This window comes from Strix uralensis, chromosome 4 (genome assembly GCF_047716275.1).
Source record: "Strix uralensis isolate ZFMK-TIS-50842 chromosome 4, bStrUra1, whole genome shotgun sequence".
Classification (NCBI taxonomy): Eukaryota; Metazoa; Chordata; class Aves; order Strigiformes; family Strigidae; genus Strix; species Strix uralensis.
The window spans coordinates 94,963,864-94,979,984 of NC_133975.1; the positions used below are offsets into that span (position 1 = coordinate 94,963,864).

Here is a 16,121-nt window from a genome sequence, read left to right on the forward strand (position 1 = left end):
GAGGAGTTTGCTGGTAAACATCATCCTCCTGCAAAAGGGAAGAGAGAGAATCAGGAAGTCCATTATGTTTTTCCATTCCTTCCCCTGCACCCCCAGATGCCAGCTTGGTGCTGAGAGAGACCACTACAGTTTCGCCAAGTACCACAGTCGATGAGGGATGGGGGCTGGCAGCGTGTCCCAGCTCTCTTCTCCAGCGACAGCACTGGTAAGGGGCCCTCGGCACGGCCCTGGCAGGTGAGGAGCATGCAAGTGTTGCTTTGTGAAGCACGGGGCTTGTTGGCATGTAACCTGCTGGCATTCTTCTGCATTCAGGAGGGGGAATCTGCATTTTGTGACACCCTTAAAAATAGGTGAGAGGCTGGGGGAGCTGTTAACGCAGGGGATATTTCCAGAAGGGGCGAGGCTACAGTACATTAAGGGACGACTTGATAATGCAGTCCCACTCCACAGACCTTTCCAGCGGTGGCATGGCTGCATGCAGCAGCCAGAGGTGGCGAGGAAAGGCTCCAGATCCGCTCGGTCCTGTTAAAGAGTTAAAGCATGTGGTTGTAATGGGGCTGGTGGGTCCCTGGCTTTGTGTTCCTGGAAAACCCACATGTACAGAACATCCTGTCTGGGAGCCGGGCATATAATGCGCCAGCTGGCGGGACGCCTGGTGAGGGCAGGAGCCCATCTATCCCCTTTCCTGAGCAAGTTTCCCAAAGCAGCTTTGTGACGGGGCTGAAGTCTTTGTGGCAAGGCTGCTTTTCTGGGAGCGGAGGTGTTCCTGCCTACCCTGGCCTTTCTGCCCTTCAGCCAAAGAGCCAACAGTTAAGGAGGATTTCCCAGACCACCCACCTCAGGCTGGCTTCCCTCGGGCTTGGCTCCCACAGTCACTTCTCATTGCAGGCACAAACCAGAGGTGACAAATTACTCCCAATGTGTCTAATAGATAAGAGGTGCAGAACACACCACACAAGGCACGTTCCTGGCTGCCAGAATTGCTGTGGCAGGAGACCATAGCCCAGTGAAAAACAGTAATAATTTAAAAGCAAATCCTGGAGGCCACCGACTCCCACGTGCCAACTGTCTGCTACAGGAGGGCAGGCACAAGCCACAGAGCTCCAGTTTCACAGTGGCAAAACTACAGCAAGATCAGATTACTGTGTGGGAATAATTTAAGGAATAAATGGAAATGGGCAGAATGTAGATGTCACCCCTTCCCTTCTCTTTAACCTGCCTGTTCCTCTGCAGAGGATAAAATCATCTATGTGAGCATACAAAAATCTCCTAACTTCAAGGACTTTGAACAAGTTGACAAAAGGATCTCCTCTCTCCTTCCCATTCCTATTACACTACCAATAGATTTCCTTAAAAGAAAGGAATGCTCATTAGTGCACTTGCCTCAAGGGCAATGTTACCTTAGGTCTTTGAAGCAAAGCAAACAATAATAATAAAGGAGGACTGTATGTAGCACTAACAGAACAACAGGTGTCCATTCCTCCGCAGTTTCTGCTGCTGCTGCCATCCTCCCGGTGCAGCACAACTACCCAGAAGAGGGAAGAGCAGAGCCTGCACCCAGCCTCACCTCTGCACTCAGACTAATTAGCCATTTATTATATTCATCCCTTCCTCCTCTCTGAAGTCCTCTCATGCCAGACATCATCTCTTCCTCCCCTCCCCTCTCCCAGGGTTAACAACTTGGCCAGTCTCCCCTGACTTACAGCTCCCAAGGGCCGATGGATGGAGACACTGCAGCAGCTGTCAGCTTTGGTGCCGTAGTCGCAGAAGAAAACCATGCAGATGGTGCTGCGAACGCTCCCCAAAATGCCTCGTCTTTCCTTACACCAAATCCAGATGCAACCTTGGTCCCTCTTTGAGGCCCCCCCACGGCTTTCACCCAGCCCACATCTCCGGACACATTCAGCCCCTCCTGCCTTATCGCTGTTGCCTTTCCTCAGGCCCAGGCCCAGTGGGCACACACTTGCTACCGCTGCTGTGGGAGAGCCAAGTAACTGCCGTGTCCTCCCAGCTCACACCCTTCCTCCGTCGCTGACCGATCGTTGCTGCCTGTTCCCAAGTAACTCAGACTGCACAGACTACATTTTATCTGGGGGAGCAGAAGGGTCAGAGCACTTGTGGGGGTCTTTCTGCACCACACCAGTAACTTGCTACACATGCACACACAGTGCTATAGAAAATAAAGGCAAACAAATCCCTTGCCCAGCCTCGTGCAGCAAGCCTGCGCATTAGACCAGGAGACTCCTCAGGCAGGCTGAGGAGCATCTGCTCAAAACAACTGCTGTGAGCATCAGCCAAGACAAGCCAAGCCAAGCCAAGCGATCCTGGTGGCACTCAAGTGTTCACAAGCCCTCCCAGAACAGACTTGCACCAACCTGGCCCAACTTCTCATGCAGTTATATGCAGGCACACCGAGGGTGGCCTTTGCTTCGGAGAGTGGAGGGTATTTTTTGAAACAGATGATTCTTCTAAGGCTGCACCAACCCCGTACCTCGCTCCCCAAGACACTTGAACATCCCTAGCTTTAGCTTCATCCTGATCTTCACATGGAAGGCACTGCACTAATGATCTGCTCTATTTCCAGTCTGCAAGGCCCAGGCAGTTAAAAAAATACACAAGAGCTTATAGCTTCACTTCAAAAGAAATTTTTTTTTTAATTTAGAAATGCAGTTATATACATAGAACAATTAAATTAAACTTTGTACAAATATTAAAATACTATCTTCACACCCACTGCAATGTACAGGATACCAGAAAATATATATAAAGCAAAATAAAACCGAGTGACATCCTGCACAGCATCGATTATGGTTTTGTTTTTAAATCCCACATATATATGGAGTACCATTCTGCAAATAATTCCATAGTGGTGCAATTCAAATAAAAAGAAAACACAAAGGGAAGAAGGAAAGATTAATGCACAAAGGCAATCAAGCTCCCCTTGCATTTGCATCAACAACTACCAGCAGTCTACCCATCGTATCACAGGACTTCTGCTTCACAGACAACTTCACCTTCTTTTCTTTTGGAAGGAAGAAAATTTGAGAATTGGAACTAAACCACTTTCCAGCACAACTCAGTTGCCTCTGTCCTTGCTCATTTGAGGACAGAAGCAAAAGCAGAGCTTACAGAAAGCGTATGCAGAGCATCATTGGAACCATTCTGGTGGGTACACATATCCATAAATCATCTGCAGAAGGTCGAGTCTGGAAGCAGTGCTGAACACAGGGCCCTGAAGAGAACTGTGGGAAGTGGCATGCTCTGTCCTGGTGTGGAAGGGCAGGAGGCAGGATGAAGGATTGGAAAAAGACTTATTTCCTGTATAAAAATACACCTTAAAATGAAGCCTGCTCTAGGAAACCTCTCCGCACTTTCAAAGCGTATCATAGAGAATAAATGTATTCTAATACAGTTCTTCTGCAAACAAAGGTTTTCGGAAAGAGCAGGTTCAATCTGCAGTTCCCTGGTAAGGACTGAAGGGTGAGGATGGGGTGGAGCAGGATGTGCAAACTGGATGGGATTTATTGCATTTATATACAGAAACCAGAAAGTGAAATTGATTTAATTAGTTATCTGGATAGAGTAATAAGGCAAGTTTTTGTTTTTTTTAAGCAACTGCTATCAGAACAGTAAAACCAGGTTTTGCAAATACGTTCTAAAAAGGTCAGCAAGGAAATCTCCAACCAGTTGTATGTTAATATTTTTTTACACAGCAAGCCTGCTGGTATCTGCTAAGTCATCTAAACAAAGCACAAGCTTCCTTACAACCCGGTCATGAACACATTAGCTCATTAGCCTGCAGCATACCCGTTTTCAGTCACAGCTCTTCCTTACCCCCTTTCCTTGTGTTCCCTTTTCTGTGCTACAACTGACTTAACCATCCCAGATTATTTCCAACAGCTGAGCCTGCTGCTCTCTTAGCCCCACTCCTCAGTATTGACCCAAGACATCCACCTCTGGGAGCATCTTAGGATGCTTCCTCCCAACACACATGGAACAGGTTTCTTCCTCACACACCTGACCTCTCCATGTGCTGAAAGGCCAAATAAACCCTCCAGATGTGTTAACGATTCATCACAGCAGAGTTGAAGGAGAAATTCAAGGGGAGATGTCCAAGGGGTGAACAAGCAGCATGCTTGTCTGAGTAAGCATCCTTCTACACAGCAAGTTCCCTGGTGTTAAGAAAAAGGATAAAAATGCATTAAGCTCTTCTCCCTCCCGAACTCATGAAGTTTTAACTCAGCAACAACTCCACAGGCTCACATGCTGCAGCACGTCTTTCCTCCTGACTTATTTACATCTTCTGCAGCTCATGATGGGGACATGCAAGCTATTTATAACCAGAACACACAAAACCATCTCTCTTGCCAATGCTGCCAACCCCCTTCAAGGTGGCAGGAGGCTCTGACACAATCCAAGCTGGCTCATCGTTTGAGCTGAGCTTCACAGTGCAGATCCTGACAGGAGACTGCCCTGCTTCCCCATCGGTTACTGTCAGCTTTGCTTTCTGGATCTCTCAGGCTGGTCAAGTCCTGCAACACTTCGGCTGTAAACACTGCAGTAGGTTGCACTTTATTTTTTTAAAAAACTATGCAACTGAAGGGGAGCAAGGAGGCTTTTCTATTGCACATAATATTCTGAGTTACTGAAATGCCCTTTTTTTTAACCTATCAGACTCCAAAAATAACAGAAACCTTTAAGATAAGTGCTATTTTTATTTTTCCAATGTAATTAAATCATTTTAATGTTCTTGAATATCACAGGAGCCAACATGTATGACAGAGCATTAGATGATTATGTCAGGAGTGTTAAATAAGAAAAAATGCTTCCCTTTGAATTCTTTTGCCTGACATAGGTGGGAACAAAGGTAAGGAGGCTGTGGCCCCATCAGGGAAAAAAAAAAGAAAAAAAATTTACTGTGTTACATCTTGCAAGGCTGAGCTGCTGTGCTCCCCATCTACCACGCTGAGATCCAGGCTGCATCAACCTATGGCAACAGCCAAAGAGGACACACTCTTTGCTCAGAGGTAATGAACGCTCCCAAGACAGAGCAGAGCTCACAACTGAGGGATCTTTAAGCTTCAGCCCTTGCTCCCATAAGTAAAGACAGGACTGTGCAATTTAGTTTTTCCTAAATCCCTGCCCAAAATATTTCCCGATCCTTTAGCCTCTGTAGAATTAAAAAAAAAAAACCACAAATGATTAACAATCACCTGATATGATAGTCAGTAGAGTGAGGCCTTGCTCCCCCTCCCTCTTGAAAAAAATTGTCAAGCAGACCATCTCTCAGGTTCCTCCCCAGCCATTCTACCTCATTTTGTATGAAAATAAACTCTAGAGCTGAGGACATGGGCAAGAGGAATGTGATGCCCCCAAACAGTTTCCCATGTTCTGGCTTTCACAGGTCCTTGGGGCCCGTTCTCACAAGTGCTACTGCAGGGGACAGGCTCTTCTACAAGCGCTGGAAGCACCAGCTGGGGTTACCAGCCAGCACAGCAGAGACTGGCCTGGGAGCTGCTGGTTTACCCTCAGCAAGCCAACAGAAGCTGCCTGTTTATGCCTGATCACAAGATCTACGCTTGCATATTTCCCTCCACCTCCACATTTCCCCCCACTCCTCAGTAAAGCCATTTCCCACAATTTCTATAAATGAAACAAAATTAAAGCACTCCTTCTGTGTAGCCTGCTTCCTTCTCTTCCCCACCCAAATTGAATTTTCTCTCCCAAACTGGCTTGCTTTACAATAAGCAGAGAGAGGAGGCAGGGCCACACAGTACGTGCTTTCTGCTGGCAGAGCACGCGCTCATCCAGGGCAAGGTCAGGCCTTGGGATCAGCTTCCAGCTTCGTTAGGGGATTCTCCCATCAGCCTGGTGCTAACACTGAGTCAAAGGACTATCCCTTGCAGGAAGGCAGCATGTACCTGACTGCTACACCGTGACTGCTGAGGGTCAGTTTGAGTAGACAGGACCTGAAATGCATAAAGAGCAACTCCTCCTGTTCAGAGCTGGTTAGGCAGCAGGAAGGAAGTCACGTATTCTTCCCTCCACACTCCCTCACCACTACACTCGCTTGATCCCTCTGTCTGCCCTGATAAACCAGTGAATGAGACAACTTGCTCAAGCTTAGACTATTTTCAAGGTAAGAGTTAAAAACTAAATACAAACGTTCCCACGCTTATGTTCTAAAATTCCAATAGCGGATGTGTAAACAACATTTGCCCTCTCCAGTGCTTGAAGCTGAGATGCCACAGCCCACTGTAAAACAACATGGGATTTTCACCATCCAAACTGAACAAAAAAATACCCAAACCAGTACAGGATTTATCAAATCCTGGTGTTAATGCAAGGTCACATGAGCAATAGGGAAGGAATTTTAAAATACTGTATTTTTAAATTAATAACATCCCTCTAAAACAAGGATAGGGAAAATAGGATTCCTCCATCCACAGGCACGCGCTGTCCCAGGTGTCCTGGGATTTAAGAGCTCATCAGGAACAGAAGCAGCAGGTACATGGCTGGATACTCTGGCCAAGCCCCATTTCCAGGAACCGGAGCTAAGCCACAGTGATGTTATATATAAAGGTGTTGTGTCACTTCTACCACGTGCTGTGAGAGTATGTTCCTGGAGCAACAAGGATAAGGACGGCAAGGATCATAAACCAAAAGCAAAGCAGCGAAGACAGCATCCCTATTTACCTGTACATTACCACACAATGTGTAAGGCCATGACATTTTGCTCCTTCAACTCAAACATTTAGCAGCTTCTCACAGGGCAAACACTTCCCTGGTTACTTCAAGACAGTTATGACAAGGTACATGCAATCTAAGCAGCCAACTCTTCTTGCTGAAACCAGTCCCACGGAACAGTGTCCAGACCTCCCTGGTGAAGAACCTTACAACCAGCACGACGCTTTTGTGATTGGATCACCCACCCCAGACGAATGTGGCTTCCTGCAAAAAGAGCAACCTGTTAACAGCAACCAGGATATTCTGACCTGCTGTAGATAACTGAGGGGTGGGGGCAGAGGTATGCATATTTTTGGATTTTCTTCTCCCTGCTACCAGAACTTGAAACAATCTTCAAAACATAGGTTCAGGAATAAGCCAGGGTATCCTCTGGCACTGCTGTCACTGTAGCCAACTTCCCTCGCAGCAACAGGCAACTGCATTGTATTTAGAGAGACTTTAGAAATGCTGCTGGCCCCCCACCCAAGGAAGCAGCCCTTCTCTGCAGGCCCACTGAAGCCCATGAGGATAAAACAGCACTCTTGCTGAATGAAGCTAGGAAGACACACTAGCCTCTAAGATGGCAGCTACCCAGGATTCAAGTACCAAGGTACCTAGTGTGGCTGGAGGGGTAATTTTGGATCGCACCAATGGCACTAGGCATTCACCACCTACGGGCATTTTTATTCTTGATATTTCCAAACACCTGGACCACTTCCAGATTACATCTCAAAAGTGTTACCTCTGCCTGAAGATCCGACCAAAGGAACCCAAGCTTTAGTGCAGAAGCACCTCAACTGAAAAAGCTTTGAGACACACAGCTCCTTTAGAAGAACAGGGCCACAAATTTGGTTCCAGTCCTGATGCCTCAGTGAATGGGGCTAACTCATAGTTAACGCAGGGTTGGTTAACTGAAAATCACATCCTCCAAGCTTTCTGAACTCTGCTAACCACTGGCCATTCTCCAAGGATCTTCTACAACCTAACATCAGGAGCGGCTCTGGCGCCAAACCAAAGCTGAAAGGGTTGTTTCATTGGCAGTACAGTCCCAGCTTCTGGAAACACAGCATAATCAAGTGGGCTGCATGGGTAGAGAAGCCTGGAGGAGACAAAAGTGATTTTCAGGAATGGACTCCTGCAGAGATGGTTTTTGAGAAGGGGGCAGAGGGCATTCCTACACGTTGGACTTAGCTTTCAGCGCTCTAGCAATTCTCAGTGAACTGTTACTGCACAGCTAAGCTGTCACACAGCCCATCTCATCGGAGGCGCTTCTAGACATCACAAGCTGTCCCTGAACTGGGAATCCCTCCCAAGCCCAGCTTCAGTCCCAGCGAGGCGTTTCGTCCTGCCCTATCACAAAGAGGATGCCGGAAGAAGAGCCTATATAACATATATATGTATATATAAACTGTCTGCACCCAGGGAGCAAGTGGTTTCAGCCCCTGCTCTCTGGGCAGCAGCAGGGCTAGAGAGGCTGATAAGCTGCAACAAGCCGGTGTGAGGAGGAGAAAGGCACAAGAAAAGAGCAGCTCTTCAGAGACTGCTGTCAAACATCTGGCTGGGGAAGAGGAGAAGAGAGCTCAAATCCACTCTGTTCCTTGAGCCCCTGATGCTGATGGAATGGGGAAGCCAGCGCTGCACCAACTCCACTGGTGCATCCAGGAGGCAACCTGGCAACATCCTTTGGATCTTCAGCTGAGGGCGTCTCTGCTTGGAGGTATCCAGGGCACAGCTTGCGAAGACGGGGAAGGCTGCACAGAGTGCTTCTGTCCCGAAGGCAGGGGGAGGGGAGAAGGAAGAAATCCATGAGGGAGAAGGCTAGACAAACACAGCAGGCCTCACGCTTCCTTCAGTAAGGGAATATCTGAATGGTGGGGAGAGGAAAAAAAAGAAAAAGTAGTGAAACTTCTGCAGTTCAACACACACCAGAAAAACTACTGTTGAAAGCAAGACAGGCTCCCGCTTCCATAACGTGATAATGCAGTGGTGTTCCTGTCATCACAACACAGCAGAAGAGACCTCTGGAGGACTCTGCTCCAACCTGCCCCTGCGAGTGGGACCACTGCCAACTCTAGCCTTGAAAATCTCCAAGGACAGAGACTCCACCAACCTCTCTGGCTGCCCATCTGGTCCTGCACTAATCTCCTAGCACAAAATATTGTCTTAATGCCCAATGTGAATCTGCCAAGTTGCAGCTCGTGGCCATTGCCCCATGTTATGTCACCTGGCTGAGAAGAATTTGGCTCCAAAGACTTTTCAACTCCCTGTAAAGTAATTGTAGTCAATTGTTGGCTTGGCCCTCAGCTGCTTCTTCACCAGATTAAAGCAGCCCCAGCTCCCTCAGTTGCTCCCCACAAGCCCCTGGCTATCGTGGCAGGCCTCCAACAGAGCCCATCCAGTTTCTCCACATCTCTCTTGAACTGGGGGGTCCCACAAGAAGATACAGCATTCCCAGTAAAGCCTCACCAATGTTGTTTAGGGGAAGGTAATAACTCCCCTTAAGAATGACAGTTTCCTCCTTTCCCATGACCTCACCAATCTTTTAGTTCCTCAAAATGTCGAAGACATGTTTCTTACTGTGACAGGGCTGGTTGCAAATACAAGGATCCCACTTGCCCTTATCTAACTTAAAGAAATGCAGCCTCCTCCCGTAGCTGCCGTTTCCTCACCTTTGAGCCATAAGCACAAGCTTTATGGTCTCCTCCTGTCAGGGGCAATGTGCTACTGTACAACAAGCCTTAGAGGCAATACATGTTTCCAGGCAGTGATAAAAATGACACAGCGCAGAGGCAACATCCTCAAATTTCTACACTGCAGACATCTTTTTAAGCTTCACTTTTGGATTTCTGCTGTTTACGCACTTGGGGTTTAATGCCCATCTCAGAACATGTTGCCATTTCCGCCCTTTAGCAGAAATGCCCCTTAACTGTTTTTACTGCAAGGGTTCTGGGTGGTATTACTACAGCTGTAGGGCTTGACACCATGGAAAGGAGAAGTTCTGCCCTGAGCTACCAACAAGCCAGCTATGCTTCTTGCCTAAGACAAAGCAGCCTCTGCAGAAGCAACCTTAAGCTGCAGCTTCACATCCACTCAGGCTTTGTAAAGCCACTCCTTCAGGGCAGAAGAGAAGTGAGGAACACAAGCTGCACTGACTGTTTAACAGACCTGCCCCTCTGCCCTGTACAGTAAGCTGAAGCACATCCCTTTTGGGTCTTCTCGCATGCCAAGGCTGCGGCACTGTAGGCACTGTGGCAGTAAGCTGCTTACCAAAACAGTCTAAAAATGAAGAAGCCCAAACATCACAAAGGGTTTGCATTCCAAGCATATCCTCCCACTCACACCAACTTGTTTTCCACAAACACAGCTACTTTAATGTATTTGCACTACGATGCTGGAGGCTGGCATTTCGCTGCAAATCCTTTGTTAAGACAACAACAGTGAGCAGCAGAACCCAACATCCTTTCCAGACTGCCCTAGACTCCCAGTCTGAGTGCGCTGCGTACTTCAGAAGAAGGTATTCAATTCTGCTTGCACATCTAAGTTGTGAAACATGCCATGGAGACTGGGACACCTCTTCTCAAAAGTCCCTCAGTGCCTGACATACACAGGGGCACTCCTTGCCATCCTCATCCTAGGCAGTTAACTGCAGAACCTACTGTTACAAGGGTCTTGTTCAGTGCTCCTCGCCCAAGTCACGTACCATCTGTGTATTCCTCAGAGGAAGTGAGTGATAAAAGGCTCTGTATGTCACTGCTTTCTGAATCTTGGACCTCTTTGTGTACAGGCCTACTGCTAGCCATGCCAGCTACCCAGGAAGAGGTAGCAGCCTGATGCACAAGAACAGTTTCAGAGCGCTGAGAGCCACTAGCTTCACACAGTCCAGAACGTCCGGGGGCTTCATCTTCTCTGTCAAAACTATTGTGAGCCCCTTGGTCCTGCTGCTGCATCTCTCTGGCTCCGTTCTGCCCAGCTCCTTCCGAGAGCACGATCTGCACTCGGGAGTCCGAGGGTGGAATGTAGTTCCCTGTGCTGCCATACACCGCTTCTTCATAGGATGGCAAGGCCACTTGGACACCATCCACCATGATAGAGACCTGATCTCCAGACACACCTTGGTCTCGCCTCAAAAAAGGAAAGAAAGAGGGAGGAGAAAAAAAGAAAAAATAAAATAAATCAAGTTGAGCATTTATATTTTCATATATATGTTACCAAGAACTCCAGTAACCTCCCAGAGCAGAACTCTAATGCTCACCATTGACTTATTTAGGGGAGAACAGACAGAAACATGAATGGTGGCTTAACAAGGTCAAGCAAGCACAGCCTTGCAGCCCTACTGTGAACTGCCATAAACATGAGCAGGGGCTGTAATTCACACTGCCCGATGGATTTAGCAGCAAGAGCTGAAAAGGTTACGATGCTTCCGACCTCACCTGCCTCCATAGCTAAATCTGACAAAGATCATGACTCAGAGCTCTCTGCTGTCACAGCTGGCAGATAAAAAAGAGCTCTGACCACCGCTGATTTCAGCTTGTTCCACTGCTATATTCTGCAACACCCAGCACTGCCTGTTCTGCCACCTTTGCTGCTGGCAAGATAACCTCTGTCGGGGTGGGGCAGACAGCTCTTAAATTGGCACAGTGTGATCTGAATCACCTAGGCTCATGAGTCACGAGTCCTGAGACTGAATTTTCCTTTTCCAGTGGTTTGGACTTCTTCTGAAAAGGGCAGACTCCAGGGCCCCGCATCTCAACCTCCCCACTGCTGGACAGCCATGTCTCTGCTCTTATTTAAGGAGTACTAGTAGCTGGTGTGGAAGAAAGAGTCCACAGTGACTTTGTTGACCTCAGCTGGCAGCAGTGTTATGGCTGGGTCCCTCCTCTCACCCACAAACCCAGGACAGGGAGGTTCTTCTGCCACAGCAGGGAACAACAGCAGATTTGCACGTGTATCTGATCAGCTGCACTGCCTGAATTCATGTCCATAGCATCTCAGACCGGGGGAGATGCATATATATACACCTAGACACATACTTTGGCAGCTACCCAAGGCTAGAAGAGGCAGGAGACTGATCTGTAGCCAGGCTAGTAGGGAACATAACTTTTCACATTCAAAGCCAAGTCAAAAGAGCAAGGAAACCACTCATCAGGTGGCACGTTAGAATGGAGACTGCAGCTGGGTATGGCAGACCACCATTTCAGAGTCCTGCTGGGCCATGGGGCAGAGGTGCCACTGAGGTGGTTAAAACAGGAGCAGAGAAGAGAGGAGGTAAGTTACTCCAAAATGAAGGCCTAAACCAAGTACCACAAAGCAACTAAGATGCTCCTGAGCCCCTGAAAATCCCAGCTATACTTACCTGCTATGATGGAACGACTTCAGCTTTGGCTGCAGCAAAACAAACAGCACAACTAAGAGCAGAATCAGGGCGACAGAGCTTGCTGTGGAGGCTACTATGGACAGCGTGGGTACTCCAATTGTTGGAGGAGAGTCCTTTTCTACAAAATCAAGAAGAACACAAGGTAAAGCGATCCACTCCCTTAAATCACTGTCGTAGGGAAGGAAAAACATCCACATTGCCTGCTCTCAGGAGTTATGCTTGGGTGCACATATGGGGAGCCCCAGTTTTCCCATACAGCCAAGGCACACCCACTATCTCTTATAGAGAAGAGTTCAGAGCTCAAGCTGACACCTCTCCACCAGCTGTAAAGGGAACCTAAAATAAAATATACACATACAAGGGTCCTTTGGAAAACACAAGGCAAACAGAAAAGCAGCGCCCGCAAGCCACGGAAACTGATAGATGGTGGTAAGGGTTATGCTATATATAGATTTGGCTGAGCAAAAACTAAAAAATGTGCTGATGTCACTAGCAAGGACAATAATTGTCTAGCACAATAAGCAGGATATTTTAGGCCAAACAATAGGAGAAGTTCCACATAATGGGTTTTCTTGGCTAATGGAACAGCCTCCCAAAGGAAGGGGTGGAAGTCACCTGGCTGGGTATATTTAAGACACAGCAAGTATTCAGTTTCTTTCTCACACAAACATCTGCCAGGGAACAGAGGGGTTGTTGCTTCAGGATGCTGAGTTTTCAGTGTTAGATACATGTGCCCTGTTCACATTACGCATTCCTCAGCTGTGCCATGTGACTGTACAGGAGTCATTGTGGCTTTTGAGGCCCCATACTTTTGATAAAGCCACTGATTCTTCAGGATGCTAATGAAATCTGAGGGATTTCTGCTCATCACAACATGATCTCTTCAGTTCTGATGTAGGACAAGCGCCACCATGCCAGAATGCCACCCAGGGAGCACTATCTGCAATAGCACAGCTTTGTTCTCCAGCCTGGGTGCAGCAAGAAGAAGGGGGACCATTATGGAATGGAAGCTTATGCTGAATTTAAAAAGCCTCTTCTGGATCCAGTTGCTGGCAGGTAAACACCCAGATCCCTTCCTTATACATCACAGGAAAGGGCTGCTGGAGTGGCTGTGACAGACACTGAGAAGACAGTGTCTTTGGGACAGGACAGGATGTTCCAGAGATCACAGGTATGCGATGAGCTCCGTTAAGCATAACATTTTGCTTTATGGATTACGAGACTTAATTTCAGAGTGTACATCTTGCCAACTCAGGATGACTGAGCAGTAAGACTCTATCAACAAGCCAAACTCAAATCGGGGAGGGACTTCTCCCTTTATTTAGTACACATGCTTTAAAACCAGAAGAGCCGTAGGCAAAGTAAGAGCTGTATGACAAACATTTTCCTGCAACTCTTTTTACTTTCCTGCTTTGATGGAGGAATTCCTGTTCAGCTGGGAGAGACCCACAAAACAAAAACTGTCCACTTCCATTTGGAGAGAATCAGAAATCATTTGTCAGCAATGTCCTTTCCTGCCAGTACAGTGAAAAGCAGCACCATCGAGCTCTTTGCCACAGGACGCCAACAGTTACTTAACCTGTTGGCAAGGAAGATGGGCTCTACGTACTGACACATACAGGTGCTCATGTGGACAGACGGGTACACCACTGAGGGACAGGTACTGTCAAACCCATCAGGAGCAAAACCAGACAGCATGGAAAATGCTTCAGTTAGGGCCTCCCCCACCTCTGGGATGACAGCTGTCAAAATAAGAGGCTCCACATAAGTAACAAGTTGCCTCCTTTATACTCCTTTCCATGGGTTGTCTCCTTGCGTGAGAGACCCCGAGCCTGTATCTGATGGGCTGTTACAGAAGAGATGTTTTTAATAAAGAGCTGTGATTGTGAGCCACATTTATGAAATTGCTGGAGCAATGAGAGGCAGCTGTATGGACTTCCTCAGCATACACTGACTCAGTGTTTAAGGATAATCTGAAAAGCTAATGCAAGGGCAATTTTGACTGCCCCACTGTAGTCCAGGAGCACTCACCCGGGCTGAGCCTGCAGCTGACTTCCATGGCTGGGTTCCACTCTCCATTCTTGCAGGTCAAGTATTTATAATCTCCTTTCAGCATGTAGCCTTCGACACACAGATACTCTATGACACTACCTGAAGTCAGAGGGTTGTTGCAGGGGCTAGGGTGGCATTTATAGCCTCCATTCTCAGGCTGTGGTGGCTGGGGACAATCTGGAAAAGAGAGAAAACATCATGGAGAATATGTCAGAGGAAGACATCTGTTGCACAATAGGTAAGGCACATAGGCAGACTTCCACCTACGAACACCCACTGAATTAAGAAACTACCAAAACCGAGAAGAAAGACTGTTACACAATGGCAGAGAACACTGCTCGGTTTCACCTCTGGTAAGTCTTCTGTGATTGCTAAATACCGCTTGTTATCCTAGTAGTACAATCTAGTTGGCAGATACCAAACTGGTGATATTTTTGAACAGTGACACAACAGAGATTCCCCAAGAGAGAGGCCCAGAAAATCCTTGGTGCTATCTTTTCCCCACAGCTGTTTCACCAGAGATTGGGGTAACTTAACAACCAGACTTTCCCATTAGCCTGACATGGAAAAAGCATGAGACCTCCTACTGAAACAAATGAAGAATGCAAACAGCCCACTGTACTATAGGTACAATGTCAAAGTACAAAGCTGCCCCATAAGGCACCCTGGAAGCCTGTAAGAGCGCACTGATTTTAGCTGTTTTACATAGATATACCATCAACACTATGGGGAACAGAGCTTTCCTGCAGTAGGACCAAATATTCTAGCCTAGAATTAGTTATACTACAAAGGCATTTCTAAAAAACCCTGTTTACCTATGTGAAGCCTGGAGTGCTGAAGGCACTTTACATTTCCCCTTGCATCTCCCCTGTCCTGACGAATGGGTATAGACATAGCACATGTCAGAAATTTTCTTGTATAATTTTCAATAACCATTCAAATAAAAACAAACCATGAAGGAGGAAACTGCATTGACAACAGGACATTTATATTGCTTAGAGTTTCCTCTCCTCTAGCAGGTCACAGCGACCGGGCAGAAGAGCCACAAAACCTGCTGCTGACACCATGTATCTGCCTGGCTGAAAGATGAAGAAATCCAGATTTTTCCCTTTTAATCCACATCAGCTTCCCAAACTTCACAAAATAAAATACATCAAAGATCCCTCTTGAGATATTTTGGGGCATGGAAAACCAGCCAACCCATCCACCCTATTCCATCACAGCATGGTGACCGAGGCCTGCCCTTAAACCCTGCAGCACGCATTCCCATGTTCTGCCTCCAAGTGTCCCACTTACTGTGGGACAAAGAGAGAGAAACAGCTGGGCAGAGTTCAAGTAACTGGACTTAGGGCAAGATTTAAGAAACAAAAGAGAACTTTATAGAGATTCATTCCACTGTGGAAAAATTTGCTACGTTGCTGCAGTGCAAGTGACCCTTGAACCTAATCAGGTGTGTGAATGCATCATAGGTAGTGCCTTGTAAATGCCAGTAAACCCTGAGATGAAGTGCTGAGCAAAGCCAAAAGCCTTCAGTATGAGTTCTGCCAGCTTTATAACTGCAATTCAATTTACTTCTTGAGAGAAAAGGTTAACAGGGTCTAAGCAGCTGCTTTGCAAGAAGACTTTGTTCTTGAGGAGATTTATTCTTAAATAAGCTCCAGAGAAGCCACTGTCCCATGCCTCATAAGTATTAACTGTTGCCTCTTCTATGTTTCTTTATTTTTCCTTTCCGCAATAATTTCCCATCTTGTAACCCATGTTTTAACCCTTTGCCTTATGAGGCTAAAACTTGCTTTCACTTTAAGCCTGTCCAACACTTAGGGTCAGCTGGGATCAGCTGAAGCAACAGATTCATGGCACATTTCACATTCAGGCACATAGACAAATGCCCTGCTTCATCTGCAGCCCAGGAGAGGGTTTTCTTGCTAAATTGTAAGGACCATTTGAGCGCCAGAAATATTCTCAGCAG

At 47.1% G+C, this 16,121-nt stretch overlaps 1 protein-coding gene across 4 annotated transcripts in view; it reads right to left on the minus strand.

Annotated features, from left to right (window-relative positions):
- Positions 1-2,629: 2,629 nt before the first annotated feature.
- The window catches only part of SUSD6 (sushi domain containing 6), an 86,597-nt gene continuing 73,105 nt past the window's right edge, over positions 2,630-16,121 (minus strand). For all 4 annotated transcript variants that reach the window (XM_074868014.1, XM_074868016.1, XM_074868017.1 and 1 more), the window contains 4 exons: positions 14,132-14,329; positions 12,080-12,218; positions 10,427-10,848; positions 2,630-8,590 (listed from right to left, as the gene is read on the minus strand). In XM_074868014.1, the coding sequence (XP_074724115.1) occupies positions 8,565-8,590; positions 10,427-10,848; positions 12,080-12,218; positions 14,132-14,329 (785 nt within the window). In that variant the 3' untranslated portion in view covers positions 2,630-8,564. The remainder of the gene's footprint in view (positions 8,591-10,426; positions 10,849-12,079; positions 12,219-14,131; positions 14,330-16,121) is intronic.